This window comes from Crocuta crocuta, unplaced genomic scaffold (assembly GCF_008692635.1).
Source record: "Crocuta crocuta isolate KB4526 unplaced genomic scaffold, BGI_CrCroc_1.0 scaffold1635, whole genome shotgun sequence".
NCBI lineage: Eukaryota > Metazoa > Chordata > Mammalia > Carnivora > Hyaenidae > Crocuta > Crocuta crocuta.
Window position 1 is genome coordinate 170,629 of NW_027528385.1, and position 25,634 is coordinate 196,262.

The 25,634-nt window shown below is 40.8% G+C and overlaps 2 protein-coding genes across 3 annotated transcripts in view; one reads left to right on the forward strand and one right to left on the reverse strand.

Moving 5' to 3' along the window:
- The window catches only part of MCPH1 (microcephalin 1), a 266,985-nt gene that overhangs the window by 134,536 nt on the left and 106,815 nt on the right, over positions 1-25,634 (forward strand). The window lies entirely within an intron of this gene.
- Positions 1-25,634, reverse strand: part of ANGPT2 (angiopoietin 2) — a 58,417-nt gene that overhangs the window by 7,148 nt on the left and 25,635 nt on the right. Inside the window, exons 2-7 of one of the 2 annotated variants that reach the window (XM_077754239.1) lie at positions 20,268-20,423; positions 16,421-16,542; positions 11,382-11,611; positions 8,776-8,903; positions 2,701-2,802; positions 1,971-2,137 (exon numbers count right to left, since the gene is read on the reverse strand). In XM_077754239.1, coding sequence (XP_077610365.1) covers positions 1,971-2,137; positions 2,701-2,802; positions 8,776-8,903; positions 11,382-11,611; positions 16,421-16,542; positions 20,268-20,423 — 905 coding nt within the window. Of the gene's footprint in view, positions 1-1,970; positions 2,138-2,700; positions 2,803-8,775; positions 8,907-11,381; positions 11,612-16,420; positions 16,543-20,267; positions 20,424-25,634 lie in introns of both variants that reach the window. The other variant, XM_077754238.1, reaches the window with a different exon arrangement.

Sequence of the window (25,634 nt, forward strand, 5' to 3'; positions counted from 1 at the left end):
TTGATGCATTTTACCTTTCCTTATAACATTTATTTTCCAGTCTGCCAACATTTGGGGAAGACTTCTTGAAGGTGGCTATAGCGGCTCTAGACAGTGGCATTCTGAGACACCTGTGTTAGTATTCAAGCCACATCACAGTTCACTCCTCACATTGACATGTTTTACTAGGATGATAATTGTTTCAATGTAGTGTCTGTCGTATATGGCCAAGTGAATTAAAGTGAGCTTTGAGTGAGTGTGTGCTGTTTTCAATGGCATATCCAAAAATTGATCGCATTTCTAAAGGAAATATCTGTTAAGAACCATCTCAGTTTAAAATATTTTTATAATGTCAGCATACAAGGGTAATGACCCATTTTGTAAAATGTCCTTATGTAAACAGTCTAATCCTTAATTTTCGTGGTTCTTTCTTTTCTTTCTTTTTTTTTTTTTTTAATTCCTCTGTTGTAGATTCCTAACTGTTGCCAGTTGAGAAAATATTTAGCTTGGAGGTAAAACAGTGACCAACCACTCGTGTCTAAAAATTCATTGACGTTTTGATCTCTTTGGAGTCGACTTAGAGCTGCAGTGGGGCCCAAACACCTATCTTTTCATCCATCTGAGTCATTGCTCCTCCCAGAGAGCCCTGCTCTCTCTCTAATGAGACTTGATGAGTCTGTTTCACTGACTTCTTAAAAGTCATGTCAGTGCTAGCTGTACATTAGCTGTGTTCAGAGTTTTCAGAATTTTGACCCCCTGCTTATAAAGCAGCACACACTAGACGTTATATGGTCATCGGGTAGCTGTTCAGGCAAGCTACTCAGCCTAGTTGTTTCCCTGTGCTATTCACTGCGACCCTGCCCTGGGAGGCCAGCTCCAGGACTTGGAAATCGTGTTTATTTTCCAAGCTGCTCAGATCTTGGATTTTCTGTTGGGCAGAGGGTCTGAGTTGGGCATCAGTGAGATCTAGGTGGGACTGTAGACCACAGAATGACTGTTTTCCGTGACGTTCCCGTTGAACTTTATTTCTGACCTCAGCGTATGCATTTTCACGATGTGTGTGCTTAGGCCTTTCAGACCCCTTCAGGGCTATGTCGGTGACTGGACGGTTCTCTTGTGCCTTCTGAGACCAGTTCCCGCGGTGCCACCTGGCACACGACCTCACCGCTCTCTGCCTGGCATTGCACGTGTGTTTCTAGGTACCTCCTTCCATGAGAGCATATGCAGATATGTGCCTTTGCTGTACCCGCTGTGGTAGCAGCTTGCCAGGCACTGGTCTCTCGGTGCCTCTGCTGCTCTCCGCTTCCACTCTCACGGTGTTTGAGAGCCAGAAACTACATTCTGAGTCAAGGATGCCCATGCTTTTCTTGGAACATTCAAGATTAATGCCGCCAAATGCGTGGGGCAAGGTGAACACTAAGGAACTGCTGTGAATCAGCTGTGTCTGTAGCAGAGAGTAAAGGGGTTTGCACGACTAAGCCTCCCACCCCATTCTGCCACTTTTAAACTTGGTAGCTCATCCTGACTTGGGGACAGAATGAAGCGGTTGAGGGTGTTCAAGATCCAGAAAGATAGATTTCACTGTTAAAACGTTTTTGGAAGAAAACAGTAAAGTCCTAGGTATACATCTGTTCTGATCTTGGCATGACATTTTATAATACAGACACAACACTCCCATAGTCTACAGATGTTTGTGGAACAATGCCCATTGTCGGCCAGGCGGGCTTCATCTAGGCCTTGAGGACACACAGCAGATGCAACAAACAGAAGGCTGTCCTCATGAAGCCTCCCTCATGTTGTTAAAACTGAAGTTAGAATTTTAAAACTAGGGACACTTATTGAAAGGCAGCATAGAACTCTAAGAAAGGAGACGTTTTCCATTTAAGGTATCCTCAGAGTACTTCAGAGCCTGCTTAATACAGTCGGGCTCTCCCTTTCTGGAATACTGGCACAGCAAATCTGTTAATGTCTTTCAGTTATATATAACTCACCTGTAATTGAATTCTTCACTTGAGAGAGAGAAGTGTTCATACAGTGAGTACGCCTCGTTCCCTTCCCAGTCTTTAAGGTGTATTTTAAGCACATAGGGCTGTTGATTGGTCACTTGGAAAACAAATTCATTTCCCAGCCAGTGTTCACCGGAAGGGTTCCCAAATCCCTGTAATCCAAGTTGTAAAATTCAGTCACCTCATTTATTTTTAATTCGTATTTGAAATCAATAGCCTATCAGTTTAACCCGGGGTGACTGTCAGATATCCAGCAGAAATTCTTGCCTGTATTCTGAAAATTTGGGGGTCTTCCAGACAAGAAAGTAGATTTTTAAAAGGTCTGCTTTAAGAAACCAAGCTGCGACTGGAAGAAAATTAGTATTAGAGTAATTAGAACTACTTGGGAATCACCAGTAGAAACATGAGCATAAACAGCACAGGTTATTGACGTGAAGTTCTGTAAAACAGTTGGCTTACCCCAAAAATGCTGAGCCTGCCATTAAAAATAAGCCTCGCACTTGCATGCCTTTGTTTTGATCTCTAGTTTACATTACACTGACAGGATCATTCGTTAACTGGGGAGACTGAAGCACCAGCTAAAGGGAACCCTTTGATAACAAAAATTGTCAACGGTCATTGGTTAGTTTTAGATTTGTGGTGAAGGTCCTGCAGATCTTGAAAGTTAGTTTTCACAAAGAAAATTGTTTTCAGTTGGCTTGAAGAGTATTCATACCACTTTGTATTCGTTCCAAGTCCTCTGGAAATCAACACTGCCGTCTTCACGCCGCTGAATGACGGTCCACCCACCTCCAGCCGTCTCCATGTCGCAGTACGCCTGCCAGTGGGAAGAGCACAGTCATTGAGTGGGAAACATCAGTGACTCAGGTCTTCATCCGAACTCACAGAAACAGGACAGACGGAAATACCTATGATGTGACTTGACTTGTGCTGATAGGGTTCCCTGGGCTCAATCTTTGTGGTCTTCCAAGAAGCAGATCTTTATGAATACATTAAATGTTTATTTAGTTTTGGGAGAGAGAGCGCAAACGGGGGGGGGAGGGAGGGGGGCAGAGAGAGAAGGAGAACAAAGATTCGAAGTGGAGAGAGCCTGACAAAGGACTTGAACCCACAAACCACATGGTCATGACCTGAGCTGCAGTCAAACACTCAACTGACTGAGCCACCCAGGCGCCCTGGTTTTAAATACAGTAAAACCTTGGTTTACGGGCATAATTCATTCCAGAAACATGCTTGTAATCCAGAGCAGTTGTACATCAGAGCAAATTTCACACACCATTGGCTCAGTTGTGATCATGTGACATTCTGCGTCGCGTACTACGGGTACTACAGAGACCTACACAGGGCTCAGACTCATGAACTGAGCCAAAGTCGGAAGCTTAGCCATCGGAGCCACCCAGGCTCCCCTTATGTACTACTCTTCTTGTAAGATATTGTTCATTTATCAAGTTAAAATTTATTAGAAATGTTTGCTCATCTTGTAGAACACTGGCAGAAGAAGTTACTTGCAATCCAAGGTTTTATTGCACGTTAAAAACCATGAATTGAAAATGTTGATGGCAGATAAACAGTAGTACAACATGATTTCAGTGCTGATGACAATATAACTTTCCTCTGTTCTAGGCTGAAGACCTACCCTAACAGCTGACCCAATGATCGCTGTTTCTTAAACATTTGTTATGAATGGGACTTCTTGGCATTTTGGCCCCAAACCTCAGCTCCAGCCTCTAGGAACCTTTGCAGCCCTAGGAACCTCTGTGGTAGTTGCCAGTCCCTATCAGCTTTGTAGAGCATTATGTATTAGGGGTATTTTTGCACTGTAGGCTTTCCAAGACCCGTGTTGTGTTACATTTTGGGGCTAGAAGGCTACTTCCACGTGGGGTAAAATTCAGTTCACCCCTCAGTATGAGATAGCTGAGACTCCCATGCACCCAGTGTGTACAGGGACCTGAGAGTCGCTGGGCAGCTCTGACCCACAGATCAGGACTTCAAGCTTCCCTGCACTTTGCTCACTGCCCTTGGTATTTCTTTTCCAAGCTTTTTTTTATTTTTGCTTTTAAAACTGGCTTGGTGGGTTTAAACTTTGTTCAGAACACAGAATTCCTTCTTGGGCTAGGACCATGCATGCTCAGTTTCCACTCAGCTGGAGTTTTATTATGAAATTAAAAACCCCTGAAAATAAGATTACATAAATACTTTTAAATAATGAGATTATAGTAGAACGAAAAATTTTCCCAGAAGGTTAAGATAAATTTTCCTGTGGCATACAAGGTAGTAAATATGAAAGTCGACGTTCAAAGCCAATGAGAAATAGTCTTCCCCTGTTGTTTTCCTTTGTCTTTTTGGGAAATAGTAGAGATAATGTTGGCAGAGTAGGTTTAAATGTCAACAATTCTGCATTTGTGAGTTAAAATCCTAAAGAATGGGGGATAAAGGAGAACCAAGAGCACACAGAGATGCCCCCTTTCATTTTCGGCGGCCTGCCCGATGCCTTGTTCCTAATGATATAGAGAGCTCCCCTGGGCACCCAGGGGCCCAGCAGACTTTTCTCACTGTTCTTCCCAACCCCCCAAGGGGATGGCGCATATAGCTTTTGGCCCATATAACTTTCCCTGATGATCCTTTATTTGGAAACATATGTTCCATTAAAGAAAATTACATTTATTAAGAATAAAATGATTTCCCCATTTTTAATTAACCAGATAGATAAAACTGATCTGCTTAAAGTAACCCCTTATTATCTCCCTGTATTGGTATATTATTATTGTTAATTATCTTGTGACCATTGCAATATTCCACTCTGTTCCAAGTACCGTACTTGATACTTGGCATATATTATCTACAGTCCTAAAGTCATTTTGCTGTGATACTATAATGATACATTTTTGAAAGGAGAAAATAATTGGTAAAGTTAGATTAACTTGACCGGACTCATCCACTATTACGTGTAATACAGGACTTGAATAAGGTCTCCAATTCCTCGTTCTGTACTGTTTTTTTCTACCATACCATGCAGCCGAGAACAGTAACTTGACTCTCTTGTTAAGAGGCCAGATGTCCCTCAACACAGCTCGAAGTTGAAATCAGTTCATGAATAATAATGCCTCTTATTTGCCCATGGTCCACCCAGTGGTCCCTACTGCTCACTTCTCTCAGCATCTTCTAAAAAAAGTCAGTATGGTAAACTAGCTGAATAAGCTATATTGGTTTGAGGAGTCGTGTGTGTACGGAGAAGTTACTTCCTCTGTATCCTAAATGGCATGCTGGTGGGTGGAAAGACCGGATATGGTTTGGAGCGAGCCTATCCTTGTTCCAAGAATGTTTGATTCTTTGCTGTCAAAATCACCATTATGAAGTCACTGATACTTAGAGAAGAAGTTCATTTTTGTATGAAAATCAGAGTCCAGATTGGCCGAGAATCACTGCCCACCTGAAAATGGGTGGGGCCGCCCTAATCTTTCACTCCACATGGGACAATGACGAGATGATGAGAGCATTTCCTTAATATGTCCTCCCGATTAAAAAGAAAAAAGAACAGAGAGCTCATAGAAGCTGAAGTATTATGGTTAATTGAGTTGTGAAACTTTCAGAGGAAGATGGTTTTCAAAGAGAGTTGTCCACGTGGCCAGAGGGCACAGAGCGAAAATGATGAAGTCGTCGATTATCTCAGGATCAGGAAAGCAGAAGTCTTCAGAGAATGCCCAAGACCTTACCACTTCAGCCACAGCAAACCTGAGGGCAGCTAGTACTTTTGGTTAGCACACTACTGCATGGTTCAGGGACCTGACATCTTGCTTTAAAGTCTATCAACAAATAATGCTTGATTTAAATGTCCTGCTTCGGCTCGGAGGCCGTAGGGAATGACTGATGAAACTGCAAACACACAGATAAGCACTAGGGGACAGGTACCCTGTGGAATTTAGAGAAGGCGGTTATTAGGCCTCTGACCAGCAAAAGCATATTCAAATCCCTCTGGTGCAGTTTTTATAGTTTGCAGAAACCTAATGGATTTTTCAAAAATAAAGTTGAAATATTTGGGCCCTTTTGGAAAAGGTCAGCCCAGAGATCTGCTGAACATTCTTTTCCTGAATTAGAAGAAACAGGGCAAAAACGACTACCCTGTCATGCAGAGAAATTGTCTCAGAGTCTTTGGGGAGCAGTCCGAAGGGTAAACAATTCCTGTTTATTGAATTGATGGTTAAGTGCCAAGTCCTGTCCTCAGTGCCAGATCTCCACTGTCATCTCAGAACCTTTAGAAGGTTCTAGAAGTCTGGGGTTACATCATGACATCACAGATTGGGAAACTGGGACCTCACACAGGGTAAATGACTTGCCCAGAGGCACAAATTGGCAGAGCCAGAATTTAAACTCAAGCCTCTCAGACTCTCTCTCCCTGGATCAAGTTGTGAGTTAAGGAGGCTCAAGTCTGGAAGGGAATCTAGAGGTAACTTAATCTGGAGCATTTATTTTATAGACTTGAAGATTGAGGTTTATAAGATTGTTGTTCCCTGCTGTGTAAATGAGTTACTTTTACTGCAAATGTTTGAAAGAAATATAAATCCTAATGTTTCCAACCACGACCTGAGCCTCATGTCGCCCCCACAGTACTATATATTTTCATCTTGCCGTAGAACGCTCCAGTTAGGACGTTGGGTTGACCGAGCGTCCTGGGGCGGGAACGTGGCTATGCGTCAGGAGGACCTTTCCAGAGCAGTATGGGCGTCATGGGAGATTGCCCCCTAGATTTGCCAGGCATCCACCTTGCACGATATCCTGACTTCCCCTCCCATAGCCACTCCTGTGCCCATTTGCTCTAGACCAAGAAGAGACCAACATCCGGTGATAGGCATTCTGTTCCCAGAAACTGTTATGAAGACCACCGCGCAAAGGGGATGGAGGGCCATCGCGCAGGATCTGTTCCTTCCTGTCTCATCTGCAGCAGACTGTTTATGTTTTGTTTTTCTTGCCGCTAATATGCTGCTTCTAGGACACGGGGAACATTCACTGATTTCCAAGGTTGATTTAAAGCAGCATGGATGAATTAGATTTTCTTTGGAAAGTATTATCTTGAATAGCACAATATTTATCTTTTAAATTCGTAATCAAAGTATATGTTACTGTTTCAAATTCTCTGTCTTTAAACCCTTAATGCTTAAATTCTGAAAGTGTTTTTCTTTATTAGCATTTTAAATACCGAGCATAATACTCAGTTCAAAGAGGTAAACTTCCAGGAGCCTCTACAATTTCCATATGGTTACAGTATCAATGGCCTTCTTTAGAAGTGTTTACATTGGGTCAGCATATAGCTGTTCCAACTAGATGCAAGCATATGTATAATCATTTAATATATCTAGTCGTCCGATCATTATATTAGACTTCACACTGACTCTCATGTAATATTATTTTAACTTATCAAACGTCTAGGAGAAGCCACACTGAAATATTCCTTGGGGGTGTGATTCTTTTTCCCCTCATCTGAAGCTCAGTGTCTCCCAAAGCAACTTCAGGAGCCGCGCTCCCTGAGTAATCCAGGATAACCAAGAAGCGAGTTTAGCTATATCCTTTTCCTGATGAAACGTTCTGGTTGTTGGTTTACTTTCCACAAAGTAATTGGGCTTATGCCTTGAAAGAAACTCTAAATACCTGAGAAGAAAATGAGCCCCTCTCTTCGGTGGCATATGCTTTAAGTCTTGCAGCCTACATTAGACGGGGGAAGGCTCGCCTTCCTCAGCCATCCACGCGGCGCAGAGGCCCTTGCAGCGATTCCCAAGGCTGAAACTGTTTCCATAATGAACTAAGATGGCTTTTGGCCTTTAAAGTGTGACAGTGTTTGCACTGAGGGTGCAGAATCTCTGGGGTTGAGGGGGATCTGCCCACACCCTGGGATGGATCGAGGGAGTAGTGCACACTGTATTGAGTCACGACATTCTTAAGTTGCACACTCACAGTTGGGAAGAAACGAAGGTGGTTTCACCTCGGGACATCCTTAGCAAAGCAGTCATGACTGTCCCATTTATTTGAGCCTCTCCTGCTGAATGCACATCTTTTCACGAGCTGTGTGCTGGAGTGCGGGACATCTGTGAATCCCTTCTGCAAATCCCGGTACCGTGCCTGTTTCAGAGCAAAGCTCTTGTGGCTGTTTTAGTTGTGACTTAAGTGAGTCAGTCTGTCTTCCTTCCTTCCTTCCTTCCTGCCTGCCTGCCTGCCTGCCTGCCTGCCTGCCTGCCTGCCTGCCTTCCTTCCTTCCTTTCTTTTCTTTTCTTTTCTTTTCTTTTCTTTTCTTTTCTTTTCTTTTCTTTTCTTTTTTCTTTTCTTTTCCTTTCTTTTCTTTTCTTTTCTTTCTTTTCTTTCTTTTCTTTCCTTTCTGATGGAATACCATTGCTACTTGAAATAAATAGTGATAGACAAACTATTTGGTTATTTGAACTCTAGTATCTAGAAGATAATTTCTTTACAATGAATGAAGCGAGTCTGACGCTTTAAGGAAAACAACTCACGGTGCAATGATTAAGTTAAATACAAGGAGAATATGAGAGAGAGATGTGTGTCCTACATAATAGGATAGAAATTTCTACCTCACCAAGGTGCACGGTCGGTATCTGTACGCAGTGACTGCGCTTGGAGCCCTCGGCAAGTACCTGGTGTGAGGCAGACGCCCTGTGTGTGTTAGTGGCTTGGCTTTGCCAAGCAGCAAAGGGTCTGGGTGTGTGAACTGTATCTTGCACTTCCTCGGCTTCTAGAAGAAGCTGTTTCTGGCCAGGGACTTGAAAACAGGAGGCCCACAACATACCTTTATCTCCTCGGTGGAGTTAGGGAACACCAGCGTGTAGACGCCGTTCTTTGTCCTCCCTGACTTGAATGCTTCCGCACAGTCTCTGAAAACAACTGCTTCTTCCTTAGCGCTGAAGGAGTTCTTGGCTGCTTTAAAAAAAAAAAAAAATAGGAAAACATTTAAAGGGAGTTCATGAAAAGATAAAAGTTTATTACTTTGAGATACACTCAGTAGTAAGTTTTATTACATTTGAATTCTTATAATAAGTAAGAGGGACATACCAGTTCTTATCCTTTCCAAAAAAATTACTCCTTCACCCTGCTCTACATTAATTCTTGAAGATTGTTACCAGTAACTGATACTTGTTTTTATTTAATCCTCAAGTACATGTAAGTACTTTGCAATTAAATGTAATAAACAACTACTTTAAAAAAAAATCTTCCATCCTGACTAGTATCACATAAAATTACTGCAAAAGAATAAAACAAGAGCATACCTAAAAATAGTGGCACGTCTACAGTGGCTGTGGCATATCCCATTAACCATTATCCTTTCCTGGCTGTGGATATATATTTTTTTCCTTTTTGTTTTTTTTAAAGTCTGAGGCCAAGTCTTGATATATTTCTTTAGGATTCTTATCCAATATATTCTTCGGACTTTTAGCCACTGTCCCACAATGGTTTATGTTCAAGCGGAGCCTACCATTAAGGTATCTATGTTTTTGAAATTCTTACTCTAAGACAAAATCCTAGTCTTATGAAATTCCTTCAAATTTTTACTCTGCTCTCAGCATTTAGATTTCCCACCCTTTTTTGCCATTAGAAAAAAAAACGTGTATGTGTATGTGTGCGTGTGTGCGAGAGAGAGAAAGAGAGAGTCCTTGCGGGTATTTATAGTAATTCTAGAGACCTACAAAAGCATAGGTGTCTGGACTGGAATGCGGGTTGGAATCACAGGTAGACAGTCTCTACCTTCGCTTCAGCTAGCGACACAAGGGGAAAGGAAAGCCTTTTCTGCTACTCTGTCTCTCCTGTGCTCATGACTTCTGCGGGATGTGAGCTGCAGGGTTTTCTCTACTTGGGCTCATCAGAGCTAACACCTCACGTTATCTTGCTCCCACCAAATACCAGATGATTATCTTTTCCTTTTCTGTGAAGGTGAAAAACTGAATTTCCCCAGTTATAAGAGAGCGAAACTCTAGCTGGGAGGCACCTCCTGTGAGCTGGTCCTCCGGGGTCTATCCTGCCATTCAGCATCAAGATAGTGCTATTTCTGTGTGTTCCTTGTGGAAGAAGAAACCTTGTTTAAGTGTTTCTACTAAAGTTGGCACAACTACATGACCTGAGGACAATGTGAGAACATATTTCTTATGAAAGTGGAGAATATCTTCACGCGATGTAAAATGCATCTGTGTCAAGAGAATACAACTTTAAAAGACATTAGGAAATAAACCACAGTAAGAACTAGACTGAATTTGTTTAAGAAGAAGACTTAAAATGAAAATACCACACAGATTATGTGTCATATTTCTAATTAATGACTGAAAATGCCTCCTTTTTCTCCTCTAATATCCAAGAGAGATTGAAAGGTAAAACAACAATAATGTAGGCAAAACATAACTAAGGATGGGCTGACATTTCTTGAGTGCCAGTTTGATGCCAGTCAATGCAAGCATTGATTCAAGCTTCACAACAGTCCTCTGGGTTTGGATGTGCTTTTCCCACTTAAAAATAAAGTCTCCTGTGGATTAGTAACTTGTCCAGCCTCATACAACTAGGTAATAATGGAACTAACTTAGAGTAGGCTCTCTGAGCCCAGCAGTCATGTTTGGGACATTTTGCCTCACAATAATTAATCAGTATAAATATGTATTCCCTCTCTCCTCTTCTTCCTTGTTTTTATTCTATTTTTATTTTTCCTTCCTGAACAGCATTTTTAAAAATTTTAAGTCCAGTACCGTTAACATACAGTGTTACAATAGTTTCAGGTGTGCATCATAGTGATTCAGCAGTTCTATACATGACTCAGCTCATCATGATGGGTTTGCTCTTCAGTCTCCATTGCCTGCTTTCCTCATCCCCTCACCCAACTTCCCTCTGATAACCATTGGTTTGTTCTCTCTAGTTAAGAGTCTATGTTTTGGTTGTCTGTCTCTTTCTTTTTTTTCCCTTTGTTCATTTGTGTTGTTTCTTACATTCCATGTATGAGTGAGATCATATGGTACTTGTCTTTCTCTGACTGACTTATTTCACTTAGCATAATACTCTCTAAGGCGTTCCATGTTGTTACAAATGGAAAGATTTCATTCTTTTTTATGGCTGAGTAATCTTCCATTATATATATATATATATGGAATATATAATATATATTTATATTTCTCCATCATTTGGCTATTGTAGATAATGCTGGAGTAAACATAGGGGTGCATGTATCTTTTCAGATTAGTGTTTTCTTGGTCTTTGGATAAATATTCAGGAGTAGAATTACTTCCTCCTCCTTTTTAATTGGCTCTGTATTAAGATCGTGTAAAGCTTTCATATGAAAGAGAATTTTTTAGGATTTTGAGTTTCACTTAATAAATGCAATTAAAACTGAAGAGAAGATGATATGTAAACTTGACTTACAGTTTGATGATATCATAGTCAATAAATTATGAACTGTCTCCATCAGATCATGTTGCTGCTTTTGGAGAACTGAGCTGTTCACCGTGGCAGTGACCAGTTGTTTTTCTAGTTCTTCAATGATGGAATTTTGCTTGGATACTAATACTTGGAGCTGATCTTTCTCTTCTTTTATTGACTGTAGTTGAACTATATGCTTGTCTTCCATGTCTAGTACTTTCTTTTCCAGGAAGCTTGTAAAAGGAAATAATTGTTAGTTTAGTGAAGGGTTTTCTGATTGCTTTATAAACATTGAGTCAGTTTGGTAAATCCTTTTTTTTTTTTTCCATAATATTTATTTACTTTCAAGAGACAGAAACAGTGCAAGTAGGGGAGGGGCGGAGATAGAGGGAGACACAGAACCCGAAGCAGGCTCCAGGCTGTGAGCTGTCAGCACAGAGCCCCACACAGAGCTCAAACTGACAAACTGCAAGATCATGACCTGAGCTGAAGTTGGACATTTAATCGACTCAGCAACTGAGGTGCACCTCAGTTTTGTAATTCTGAAACAGTCTTTAATATTTATTGAATTTCTGCTTCTCCAGGGCACCCTGTTAAGTTGTTAAAGGCATTGCCACAGCCCTGAAGAAGCTCTCAGACTTGCTGAGAACTCTAGATAAGTAGATGTGACACAGATATGAGGATAAAATACCCTGACAAAATGTAAGGTCCATAATTAGAAGTTATCGTATGGAGTGCGTTTGAAGACCATGGTTTTGCTGAAGGGAATTGTGGACAATGAGAAGGCAGCCTTGGTGTTGGTACCACATGGGGCCAAGCGGAAGGGTGAGTGGAAAGCCCAGGCTGAGAGCCTCACTTCTGCCTGTGACTGCCTGTGTCACCTGGGTCAGGCCGTTCCCTGTCTGCTTCTCAGGTGTATATCTATCTAAATGAATATCCACCTGCAGAAATAACGTCCTATCTAAAATGATAGCAGTAGATTAGATAGAGATCTCTGAGGTCCCTCCTAGTTCAAATAATCTGTAAGTCTGCTATATCTTTTTGAGGGAAGTATCATTTTCTGAATCTTTAATTCTGTAAGGAACATTACTCAGCCACGAGACTGACTACCCATTAAAGGTCTTACCTATAAGCAGTAACTATCAGTATAACTATTATTAGAGATTCAATGGGAGGTCTTCAGTTCATCCCAGCCAAGTCATTGTAAATCGGTACATGACAGCAAGCATTGTCAATATACCAAGTCAAAAAATAAGCATCTCCTGTAATGCACTGATTTGCACTTTATTTATACTTCATCAGTGTTCTCCTATCTATTTTAAAAGTATTTCTCATTATTTTTCTTGGTATCAGCTAACTTATTCTTTTAATAGTGTATCACTTTATTAATTTAAAAACTAAGATGACTTACTTGAAGAAGAAGTTAACCTAAAAATAAATGCATAAGGGGTGCATGGGTGGCTCAGTTGGTGAAGATTCATGTTGGCTCAGGTCATGATCTCACAGTTCATGAGATGGAGCCCTGTGTCAGGCTCGATGCTGACAGCACAGAGCCTGCTTGGGATCCTCTCACTTACTCTCTGACTCTGCCCTTCCCCCACTCATGCTCTCTGTCTCTCTCTAAAATTAAGTAAATATTAAAAAATAATAAATGCATAAGGTTTTTCTGTTTCCAACCAAAAAAAAAAAAAAAAAACTTCTAGTACCATCATTATTATCGGTGATAACACTTTGGAAGCATTCCTATGAGGCTTGACCTAGACATTGAACATAAAATAAATGGGGCATTTTTAAATTACTAACATATACTGCCTTCAAAATGACATTGCTTGAAATTTATTATCCAGCTGTCTTTTGTTGCCTTTAGTACTCTGTGACGAGGTATAAGAGAAAGATGGGACAATCCTATGTTCCAGAGTGTGAATGAAAGTGTGAACAGTCCACGACGAATATTTATTTTTTTAAAAATTAGTTTCTTTCTCCCAAACCTATACCAATATAACCCCAGAGGGCCATGACACCCTGATCTAAAATAGTTAATCTTCAGGATTAACAGTACAAGCATGTATTGAATTTAGCCGAGCATCAGGTCACCCCAAACCACCCTGCCTCTGAGAGCAGGGCCATGTGATGAGCACAGAAGCACACATCATCTCATTTAAATCTGTAAGGAGTCTCAGATCGTGTTCTAGAGCAACACTTTGCAAAATGCAGATGGGGACCCTTTATTGGCTTGTGAGATCCACTTAATGAGTCACAATCAGCATTTATTTAATGAGAGTGAATTAATAAAATAGGATAAAATAGATGAGAATAGAGGGTAAGGTCATGGCAAAAACGCCCCGCATTGTAGCCGATACGGAGGCCTTGAGTGAAGAGTGGTGGCAGGAAGAGATGGAGCAGTGTGGGGATCACATGCAGCATTTAGCACGGTGCTCAGTAGCGTGGTGTTTCATTTTCTAGTACAGGATAATCAATTTGATCATCACCATAAAAGTTGGATTTAGGAACAGCTGATCTTCCTATTAACATAACTCATGGGCAGGTGAGGAGTGTGAGGAAATACCCTGTGTAGGCAGAAATGCCAAGGCTGAATCCTGTTTCTTTTATGAATTTTTATTGCCTCTCTTCAGAAGGGGGCAGTAAGGATGCAGGCAGCGCTTTTCAGTAACAGTATTCACCGTAACAATAATCACAATCGAGCTGGTACAATTAGCACCTAAATGAATTGTTTATTTTTAAAAGAAAAAAAAAATAAAGAATGATAAGGTGAAAAATACATAGTAATTTTCAGCCTTCACTGAAAAATGGTATAGTGGCAATTTTCAGAAAATCATTGATCCTGATCAGGACTGACTTCACTTGAAACTATTCCATGAAGAAAACGGTTGCACTTCCAGGGAAACATTGAAAGTAATTTAAAGAAATGGTTTGGCACATGTATTTGTAATAATGTTCTTGCAAGTGAAATCCTAGGCTAGTCAAAATGTAAGGTGCCTGAAAACAAAGCATGCCAACCTCACCGAGAGACAAAAAATCATCTGCACGGTTTCCTTATTTTTGTTTATTTGCCATCATCAATGGAAACATTATTGTCATTTCGTATTTGCGGCAAAAGAGGCTGTGACTTCTGCAGCTCCTGAAAAGATGACTCTTCCCGCAGGTATAGAGTTGTTACGATGGTTTTCATGACAGGTCTGATAAAAAGCTATCCCTCTCAGGATCTATATGTGGGCAGGCCATTCAGAAACAGTGCGTGTGCGACTCCTGTGTGAGTGAGAGGCCTGCAGCCCGGGCTGAGGCGCGCTGCTGTCATTAGCGATGGGCAGTGTCAGTGTGTCAGCTGTGTTTCACATGGTGGTTTTATGGAGGAAATGTGATGTTTAAGTTTAATGTCGTATAAAACTAAACTCCAAGTGCTAGAAAAGTGTACTACTGGTCCATGTAGATTCAACTGGGGGAAAATGTGAAAGATTTAAGTGAAAAAAAAGTTGAAGGATCACAGAGGCAAGAATAATCAGAAGGTACAACGAGCCACGGGACAGTTGGGATCACTGTTTTATACACTGCAAAGATTTGACATGCAGAGACATGTCCCCAAATCATGATGATCAAAGGATGTAGGGAAAGTTGTTGATTGTATTTCAAAGCAATTCCAGCTGACTGTGGGTAATGAAGTTTCCTTGTAGTAAGTGAAAACATTAAGCAGTGTGTCTGAACTCAGGAATACAAGTGTTACTTCTCGAGGCAAAAGGCAGTATGATTTGGCAAATATTTACAAAGATGATACTCAGGCAACATAACTGACATACTTAACTGATAGTTTTAGCATTTCGGCTTACTCAGTTAGAAACATAAGGAGGGGACAGTGTTGAATACCAGGGTGCATTCAACAGACTAGACAAAACCTAGATATCTCCCAGCCTGTATTGTTTTGGCAAGCAACCAAAGTCATCATTCAGCTCCCATATCTTCCTGTCACTACAACTTCATTAAATAAAAGAGAACATTATTAAATAAGACCATTTTAAGAAAGTGACATTAGATTATTGTATCTCAGTGATTGGCCTCAAACTTTTAGTTTTTACTTTGCAGAAGAAAACAATTGAAACACTAAAGAAAATAATTTGAATTAAAAAATCTATTTGCAAAAGAATAAAAAAAACCAAGAAAGCTATTTGCTCCTCAAAATTCTAAATCATTAGTGAGTTAAACTTGTTACCCAAAGAACAGAAAGAATTATTTCACCTGAACACTTGATTAACAGGAAAGACGGATTGTAAGACAATACGTTTATCCTCATTTTGGGGTAAGAAAAAAGAATTATTTGCTTGAGATTATTTAGCTGTAAAATAGAGTATATTATTGTCCGACCATTCTCCATGTCATATGCACATCTTGCTTAGAAACAAGTTGTTAGACAAAAGTATCCTCATTTATTCCCGACTGCAATAAACCTTTGAAAACAGTCCCCAGTGATCACCCAAAGTTTGTTTTTGTATTGGCGTTCTTGGGAGCTTTCTAGATCTTATTTAAATATTGACATACTATTTGTTAATGAGTTCCATTTTTACTTTATCATATGTTTTAAGAGTAACTATTGCACCACGAAATGTGCCTTGTTGACAGCGTAAGTGTGGTTTTCCTGCGGTGGGTCATTTTGCATTGGAAGCAATGAGATTCCTAGAGGCTAAGGTAAAAACCTGGGCCAGTGTTACTCTGACTCCGAGACTTTGGCAGCATTTTGTCAGGGTTTAACTCGGGCAGTATTAAGGCAGAGCTTGGAGGGTGACTAGAGGAGAATCTTTAAGGGGCCAGAGAATGAAAAAAATTGAAGACTGGGTTAGAAGGTATAGCCACTTCTGTACTTTTCCCCAAAGCCTCTCACTACCTTCCCATCACAAGGTGTCCGATCCTGACCCTATGCATTAAGAAATCGGGCATTTTGGAAGCTATGCTTATAATTAATGGTCACATGAAAATAGGCTTTCAGATCTAGGAAACATGCAATTCTGGATTATAAATTTGTGTGTTTTTATTACCTGTTCTTATCTTGTAATTTGTTTATTTCACTGGTCTGGTCCAAAATCTGTTTTTCCAATTTGCTGGTGGAAAGGGAATGTTCCAGAAGCTGAAGTTCAAGTCTTGTTGTCTGATTTAATACCTAAATGTAACAAAATAAAATTCCTGTTTGTCATTTTTAAAGTTACATATAACTTCCTTATGATTAAGTCAGCCAAATTATAGGAAAACATAACTAAAGCATTTTCTATTGACCCAGCTATCTTATTTTGGCACATTCTTCATGTTCAGAAAAGCCTTGAAGTTCCTGGATTGCCTCAGAGTGTGTTTTTTTTTTTTTTTTTTTCTGTGTGTGTGTGTGTTTTTTTAACCATGTCTTTTTTTGGAAAGCGTTTAATAGTTCTGGACAGTAGTATTTGTGTCAAATAATACAATGCCGTTCTTCTTGTCCTGTCATGTTTTAGCATTTCTTTTCACACAGTGAGCCAAGTGGGAGTATAAAACGGTTCTATTTAGAAGTTGTTGATAAATGGAAAAGGTTTTGCCTCTGCTCAAAATGAAATACAGTTCTCTTATTTGTCAGTAGATGACATGATTAGAAGTCACGTGCTTCTATTCTATAAAAATATAGTTCATTTTTAGCCCAGTATTTCCTACTTTGTATTCACTTGGTTAGCCTTTTATTTTTTTCTTTTCCACTTCTCTCCTCTTTCTTTTTAAGTTTAAAAATCATATCAGCCAATTGGAGAACAGTAATGCATCGCTACGCAGTGGGAACTCAGTTTTGCTCTGCGGGCCCCTCTGGCATACACCAAATGCACTATCTCTGTTCCTATTGTGTTCCAGCAGCTTTAAGGATGAATTCTTTGGCGTTCGGCTACCTTCTATCAGGAAGAACCTGTTACTCACATCCTCTGGGTCTTGGTTATTCAGGATGTGACATCACGTGTAAGTGGAAGGTAGAATTGTTGCCCAGGAATAAGGGTCCTTGAGAGAACCATTGTTTGCCCAGGGTCTGTGTCATTCATAAAAGGCTTGGCCTGGTCCCACCGGGCAGCTTTAGGGACAGTCCTGTCCTTGGTCAGAGCTGGATGAGTTCATTCCATGAACTCATTCTTGTTGAATGAATGACGGCATCGGCCAGCATAGAGGTTGGGTTTTAATATTAACACCTGCAGTATAGATTTGGCCTACATCTTCTTTGGGCCCAAATATTCTATGTCAGTTATTTCTAAAAGGAACTGAAAACTTGGGTCCTTTATTTACTTACTAAGGGCTATGCACCAAGCACAATGGGCCAGAGGTTGGAAGGAGCACATATAGGTCCTGACTGACTGGGGATCAACTGTGATGTTTTTCCATCACTTTTCCAAAGGCCTCCAGCACAGGTGACTGTCTGTCCAGGTCAGGTGGTTGTCTCCTGCCTATAAGACCTCTGATCCCTCCCTGTCCCTCACTGTCCAGTTCAGTAGCTTGAGTCTGACAGACTAGAAGAATCTTCTAGTCAGAAAATTTTAGGTTTGGATATAAACCTGTTTCACACAGTAATTGCTCCACAAATGCCTTAAGTAGGTTTGGTGCATAATTTGGTCCCTTTTCTAGGTTCAGGTATTTTAATGTGTTTAGTTGGACATTATAGGCTGATTTCCTTCCAGTCATCTTCCCATTTTCATGTTATCATAGATCATATGATACCTGGTTTCACAATTGATGTTTTAAAAATCATGTGACCCAACCAAACCCCAGTAAAAACTAGAAAGACTGACTTACACAGGATGTAGCAAAAGTTTAAATCATTGCTTTATTGGGGGGCCTGGGCGTCTCACTTGGTCAGTCTTTGGCTCAGGTCATGATCTCATGGTTCGTGGATTTGAGCCCCACATTAGGCTCTGTGCTGACAGCTGGATCCTGCTTTGGATTCTGTGTCTCCCTCTCTCTCTGCCTCCCCCACTCATGCTCTGCCTCTCTCTCTCTCTCTCTTTCTCTCTCTCTCTCTGTCTCCCAAAAATAAATAAAAACATTAAAAAAAGAAAAGAAATCATTGCTTTATGTCTTACACTTTATTACCATTATCGGAAAATATAAGAAATATTTACTCAACAGATTTTTTTTAAATGAGTTTGATTTCCCACTAGCTTTACTATCCAAAGGTGAGGGCTGTGACTTAAGCATTACTAATTTATTTTAAAAATTAACTACAGATATATTGCTGTATTGATACATTTACAGTAAAATTTTTGTCTTTACATTTTTAACTTGTATCACCTCTTGGGATTACAATTTTCATACCTTGTGAATCCATCTTGTGATACATCTATTTTTCCTACACTGTTTTAATATTGTGGAAAGAGGCAGTAAAGAAGTAACTCCTTATTCTATCCTCAGATGAAAATATTTTATTCTCCTACCACTTCCTACTGTTGTCCCTGTTTTATCCAACAGTTCTTAAGGAGACAAGGAAAGAATGCCTGCACTGTTCTAGATGTGATCTTATTACAGTTGGGAGGCTTACACTCTCTCTTACCCGGTGTCCCCTTCTGTCTAATGTCTGGCATCTCTTTCAGCTGAAGTAGCATATAGAAATAATGCATCACAGAAAGTGTTTACTATTAAATCTACTCTTTTTTTTTTTTTTTTAGCANACTTAACCGACCGAACCACCCAGGCGCCTCTCCTACCTGGACTATTCTAACTCGGTCACAGGTTGTATGTCATTTGGCCAGACTCTGGATGAATTTTGTTTTAATGTTCTGATGTTCAGTGTCCTGCCCTTGATCTTTTGTTATTTTTGTATTTTTCTTTCCTGCTGCAATTAATCAGCAGCGCATAAAATCTGATAGCTAAAAGGGAACTTAGAAGCCAGTCGCAGGACCCAGCCCTCACTTGGTAGCTAAACTGCCGAGGCCATGTTCAGGTTCGTTCACCCAGGCGATGACAGAGCAGAGGCATCAGAGAGCTCAAGGCTTCATGCTGATGTCTCAGCCCTCTGTGCCGGAGGTGCTGCTGCTTGTAAACTCTTTGCTTCTTTGTCGATAAACTCATTCCACAAAGGCTTTAACAGTTCTTTGAGATTTGGTTTTATCTTGAAAGTTAGATTTAAGAACAAAGTCACTTGGGTCACTTGGGTGGCTCAGTTGGTTAAGTGTCCCACTCTTGATTTCAGTTCAGGTCATGATCTCCTGGTTGGGTGTGTGAGTTTGAGCCCCATGTCAGGCTCCACTTTGATAGTGTGGAGCCTGTTTGAGGTTCTCTTTTTCCCTCTCTCTGCCCCGCCTTTCTATCTCCCTCTCTCTGTCTCCCTCCCCCCCCCCCTCNCTCATTTTTTTAACATTTATTTATTTATTTTGAGAGAGAGTGAGTGAGTTTGGGGGACAGAGAAGGAGAAGGAGAGAGAGAATCCCAAGCAGGATACCCACTATCAGGACAGAGCCTAGCCTGAGGCTCAATCCCTCAACTGTAAGATCATGACCCAAGCCAAATTCACCCAGATGCTCAACTGACTGAGCCTCCCAGGCGCCCCAGTGCTTTTCAGTTCTTAAATGAAACGTTGAGGACTTATCAAGAGTCCAGAAGATCCCAGCAAGGCAGAGGAGAATTTATCTTATAGTTGTCAAGTATGCATCATATGAAATGATTTGAATGCCCTTAGTAGAAAAAAAATGTAATTTAACCTCAGCATTAAAAGTGAAAACATATTTTAAATTCTTGTCCAACCACAAATTGTTGATTTCTTATCAACTCATCTTTTTTTCTGCTGCACTCAAGCTTTCTTCACTTGCTCCGTCTTTAACTAAGTAGCCATGCGACATGATTTCTCGGTAGCAGTTACTGGCTGGACCATTATGTGTTTTCTCTTTCATTACTTACTTGTGCTTCGACATCTGTTAACTTCCGTGTTTGCTCCGCTGTTTGATTCAGTAAATTTGTTCCTATTTCTATCATCACAGCCGTCTGGTTCTGTACTGCATTCTGTTGTATCTCTACCATTTCTTTCTTCATGTTGTCCTGGATATAAGTCTCAAGCTACAAAAAGAACATGAGTCACAAAGACAGTCATCAGTCAAATGATCAGAAACCTTATTCCTAAGTATTTTCCCTTTCCTTTAAAAAATCTGTTGGAAGACCCGTGCCTTGCTCTAATCTTGCTATATTTTGTTTATTCTTATCACTAGCAGTACATGCAGTAGTTGTCGTTGTGTGTTGACTTAAAATCTGGCAGCTTAGTAACATCATGTGTAGGAGACAAGGTGCTCATCGTTTTTGGTTACCTGTAGAAGCCTACACTGTGGCCGGCAGGGGAGGCAGTGTGGCCCCGACGCAGAGGCGAGGAGGCAGCTCTGCCGTCCAGCAGACATTCTCCAGGCTTCAGCTCTATCCATATTAGACAGGAAATGAAAATTGGGTACTAAGAAGCATCACTGTTTCTCCCCCATTCTAGACATGTGGTTTCTTGAAATAGAGACTTTAGAAGTCTGTCTAAGAGTATGAGGAAGGGCTCCCCTTTGGATTCCGCATAGCAGAATCACCCCTCGCTTCGCATTCTGCTGCCCCCCCCCCCCATTGCCCCTAACTTCCCTCTTACCTCGTTCATCACACATTAGACCTTCTACGCTTTCCCCAACATACATGCATTTTTCACAAGTTCATCATTTTGTATACCAGGCTGACTCGTAATCCTACACTACTTNTCGCATAGCAGAATCACCCCTCGCTTCGCATTCTGCTGCCGCCCCCCCCATTGCCCCTAACTTCCCTCTTACCTCGTTCATCACACATTAGACCTTCTACGCTTTCCCCAACATACATGCATTTTTCACAAGTTCATCATTTTGTATACCAGGCTGACTCGTAATCCTACACTACTTCCTTTACCTATTCACGTGGCCATGCATGTGGCCATGCCGGCTCATTGTAATATTTGCTTCAGCACAAGAGGGTGAAGAAGCTAACTTCACTGCCGAAGGTATAGATGTCTGTATCTTTGACAGTAAAATTACGTATTGAAATATAAATTCAGGGCACCCAGGTGTGTGGGGAAGAGCACATGGACACCTGATCTCCGATTCTCCCTTGACTCTAGGGATGTTGCTTAGCTTTGTGGGCACCTGGTGACTCCGATATAAAATGGGATTTCTGATTGGTCAGAGGAACGTTTGAAGGATTAATGAAGCAATGCTTTTACATCCCTTGTGTGCATGCATAACTTTAGATGCTTAAAATGTAATTTCCTTTCTTTTTTGTGTTTCATGGTGAGCCAATGACAGGAGCTACGGTTGTAGTCATTGACCCAAACTACTTTCATGTTAGCAGAAACCCCTGTTTTTCTTTCTTTTTCTCATAATTATAACTTGGAATTTTTTTTTATTAAATTGAAAGATGAGTATAAAAATGCTCATAATGCCTTTCTTTAAAACTTGTAATTCTCTGAGCAGAAACCATTCATAGAGTCAGTCATCAAACAGCATTTCTCCTAAAATGTTAACCAGAAAGTAATTCTGTGCTTCTGCCTGTAAGAGTGAGAAAACAGTGGGGCACCTGGGTGGCTCAGTCGGTTAGGCATCCGAATTCAGCACAGGTCATGATCTCATTTCCTGGGTTTGAGCCCCGTGTTGGGCTCTGTGCTGACAGCTAGCTCAGAGCCTGAAGCATGTTTCAGATTCTGTATCTCCCTCTCTCTTGCCCTTCCCTGCTCACACTGTCTCTCTCTCTCTCCTAGAAATAAATAAAACATTAAAAATTTAAAAAAAAAAAAACATTAAAAAAATTTTTTTTAATTAAAAAAAAAGAGTGAGAAAACAGAAGGGGAAGGGTGGAGTTTCTCCCTCACGGGTCAAGTGCTGCTTTGTTGGTACAACTAATTATTTTTGTTTTAACATTTTAAACTTTTTTTGAGAGAGAGAGAGAGTGGGGGTTGGGCAGAGAGAGAGGGAGAAAGAATCCCAAGAAGGCTCCACACCCAGCACAGAGCCCAGTGAGGGGCTTGATCTCCCAACTGTGAGGTCATGACCTGACCCAAAATCAAGAGTCAGACGCTTAACTGACTGTGGTGTCTTGACTGGTACTGTAAGTCTTAGGATCCGCGTTAGAACTTTACGTTGTCTGCTTCTGTTGCTTGCTTGCCATGGATTCTGTCCCTACTCCTGTGTGCTTCCCATCTCCCTCCACGCTGGTTGTCGTGAGGGTGGATGGTCACTCCCTGGTTCTCCCGTGGTCCCTGGGAGGGTGACATAGCATGAAGCCTGACAACTACTACACGGCTCTGATCATTTGTAAAATCTTGTCGTTGAAGCCTTTACTTCTCTGTAGGAAGCAGAACAGATGAGACCACTGTAAAAAAATGAAATCAGATGCTATTTATTACTTGGCAGCCCAGGAAATAGCTCTAGTGTAGACTTCATAAAACCTGGAGAGCAAAGCCCTTGTCGGCCCTGCATTAACTAGCGTAAGCTTTTTAGTGGCCATGTCCTTTCTTAATTTATTCTTCTTCCCTTCCCCCGCCTTTTTAAAATTGTAACTTTTATGATTTAAATAGATAATTTATGAGAACTCAAAGAAGTTTGTTATTTCTTCTTTCCCTCTCTCTCTCTCTCTCGTTCACACACACACTCTCACACACACAGACTTTCTCTCTCTCTCATCACCAAGGGAGTAATAGAATTTTTGAGGTTAAAGTTAAAGCCATATAAGTCATCGAGAGGAGTTGTCTTAGTTACTCTTAACACCCAGCAAAGATAATATTTAGAGAGACTTATTCTGGGAAGTTTGGACTCATTAAAGATATACTCAAGCTGGAGTTTGGTTGAAGTCCATACTCCAAAGTCATAACTTATAAACTAGTATAAATAAAGGTGTTACTCTTCTTATTGATTTTAGTAGTTAAGAACTAAATAAAAATGATTTTGCCCTTTGTCGCTCTAAGTCACACAATTGGAGGAAGAAAATAGGTCCTCGAGTCCCCCCGCCACCCCATTTTAGAACTACTGAGTGAAATGTGGTCACAACCATCAAGAGACATGAGAAGCTTGTTTATAATTTGATATTTTTACAGTCCAGTTCCCGTTTAAAATTAGACTCAGGAACTAAAAAGATCCCAATATTTACAGGGGAAAAAAAGTTTATTGCCGTAACTTTTTTCTAAGCTCTAAAACAATAGAATACAAAATGTCTTTTTAAGTCATTATTTTTCAGGTTTTCAGAACTACAAAGTATCTGAGTATGGTGTGTGTGTGTGATCTTACACTGAAGCAAATTACAGATTCACGCATATATGAGTTGTGTGGGTGTAGATCTTATTTATATTGTCTATAGGTGTATAATGTCTCTGTACAGTATATGCAGCTAAATAAAGTAAAAATCTACATGCTACTGACCCAGTATCTAATTGAAATCTTTGGCGAGAAAGTGGAACAGAAACAGAAATACCAAGAAGTAGACATTTGTGTGTGGATTTGTAAAAAGATGTGTGCTCTCACGCTTGAAGCAGTGAAGATAAATTAAGATTTTAGGAGAAATGGATGCTGTGACAGTTGAGTACTCTTTAACAACAGAGAAGAAGGTATTTAGTCCCAGGACTACACAAGAAAAACCGCAATCACTGTGGTTAAGGTCTGCTGCTCCCTGCCGACGCCCCCCGTTCCTGTGTCCACTCTTCCCATGGGCTCCGGGTACCCGGGACCTTACACGCACAGGCTAGGACTGGCTGTCGAGAACCTCACTTTCCCTGCCTTTTGCTGCTTTTCTAGTTTATTTCCCTGGAACGTATTTCTGTTTAGTGTCACTTATTTTTGTTGCCTGCAACTGAAACCCAGAAATAGAGTAACCTGCCTAAATGCAATTCCATTCTGGTAGAAGGAAGTCTTAGTTCCAGGGAAAACATGGGATGAATAAGATCTCTGCTCCCTTGGGGTACCTGGGTGGCTCAGTCACTAAAGCATCCAACTTCAGCTCAGGTCATGATCTCACAGTCCGTGGGTTCAAGACCTACGTTGGGCTCTGTGCTGACAGCTCAGAGCCTGGAGTCTGTTTGATTCTGTGTCTCCCTCTCTCTCTGCCCCTCCCCTGCTTGTGCTCTCTTTCTCTCAATATATACAAATAAATCTTTTTAAAAAATAACTTTATAAAAAGAGAGATCTCTGCTCCTGTTGGCGGTGTCCTGCTCCACTCTCCTTGGGCAGCTGTTTCCATCTCTGTCGTCCGCACTTAGCCATCTTATCAGAACAGTCCTGAGATACTTGAGCCTCCCAGGGGACGTGGCTCTTCCTCATTTCACACGGGTGGCTTCACACACTCATGTTTTGCAGGGATATTTGACATTGCTTTCATGTCAGAAGACGGTGTATGCAGTGATGCTGACTTGTGGGTCCAGGTACCCCCCAAAAGTCCCAGAGTCCCCATTACAGTTGGAAAGGAGGCACAGACGTTAACTTTTGCCCCATTCTTGAATTGTTGGTCTAAGCACTGGAAGTGTAGGTCCCTGAGCGGTTTCTGTTTCCTTAGAATTCAAGTGAATTATCCAAATTCAGTTAACGTTTCAAGGCTATCACTGGCATAATGGTTGCATAGATTGTGGCCCAGTATTGGTTTGATTTGCTAAGAGAGATTGCACTCGAAACACAGTCTTTAAAAATGGGCCACACGTTGAAGTTCAAGCAACCAGAGTAAACTGCTTTAACATACATAGAGATAAGTGTTTTTTTTAATGTAAAATGTGTCCTGAAGTTTTTGATTACTCTTTCGACGTTTGGGACGATTATATTTGACAGGAAAAATGAGTCTGTTTGCAAGGTAACCATGGCAGATTGATTATACATGAAAATGGTTCCATTGCTATCTTTGATCTCACCAAGATTATCATTTTTTTCGACCAAAAGGAAAGTAATTTTGAAATTGGCTGGGCAAAGGAAAACATAGTGTACGAAAACTATCGCCAACTTTGAGATTTTGGTCTTGGTCCTGTACCAACTATATAGTCCTGGTTGAGAGATAGTTTCTATTTAAATACAGCTTCATGTCCTGATAGCTTTTAATTAAGTGGTTTTTGTCCATCTGAATGATCTAACCTTGCTAGGAAAGGTTTCACTGGAAATGTTTTATTCTCTAGCATTTCCATTTAGAAACAAGTTACTGTAACTGTTCTCTCGTGCACACACACATCCCCAAAAACGATTTTTTTTTCCCTACCTTAGTAATCCTTCCTGACTTGATCCCTTCTCCCCCCCCACCCCCACCCCCCGC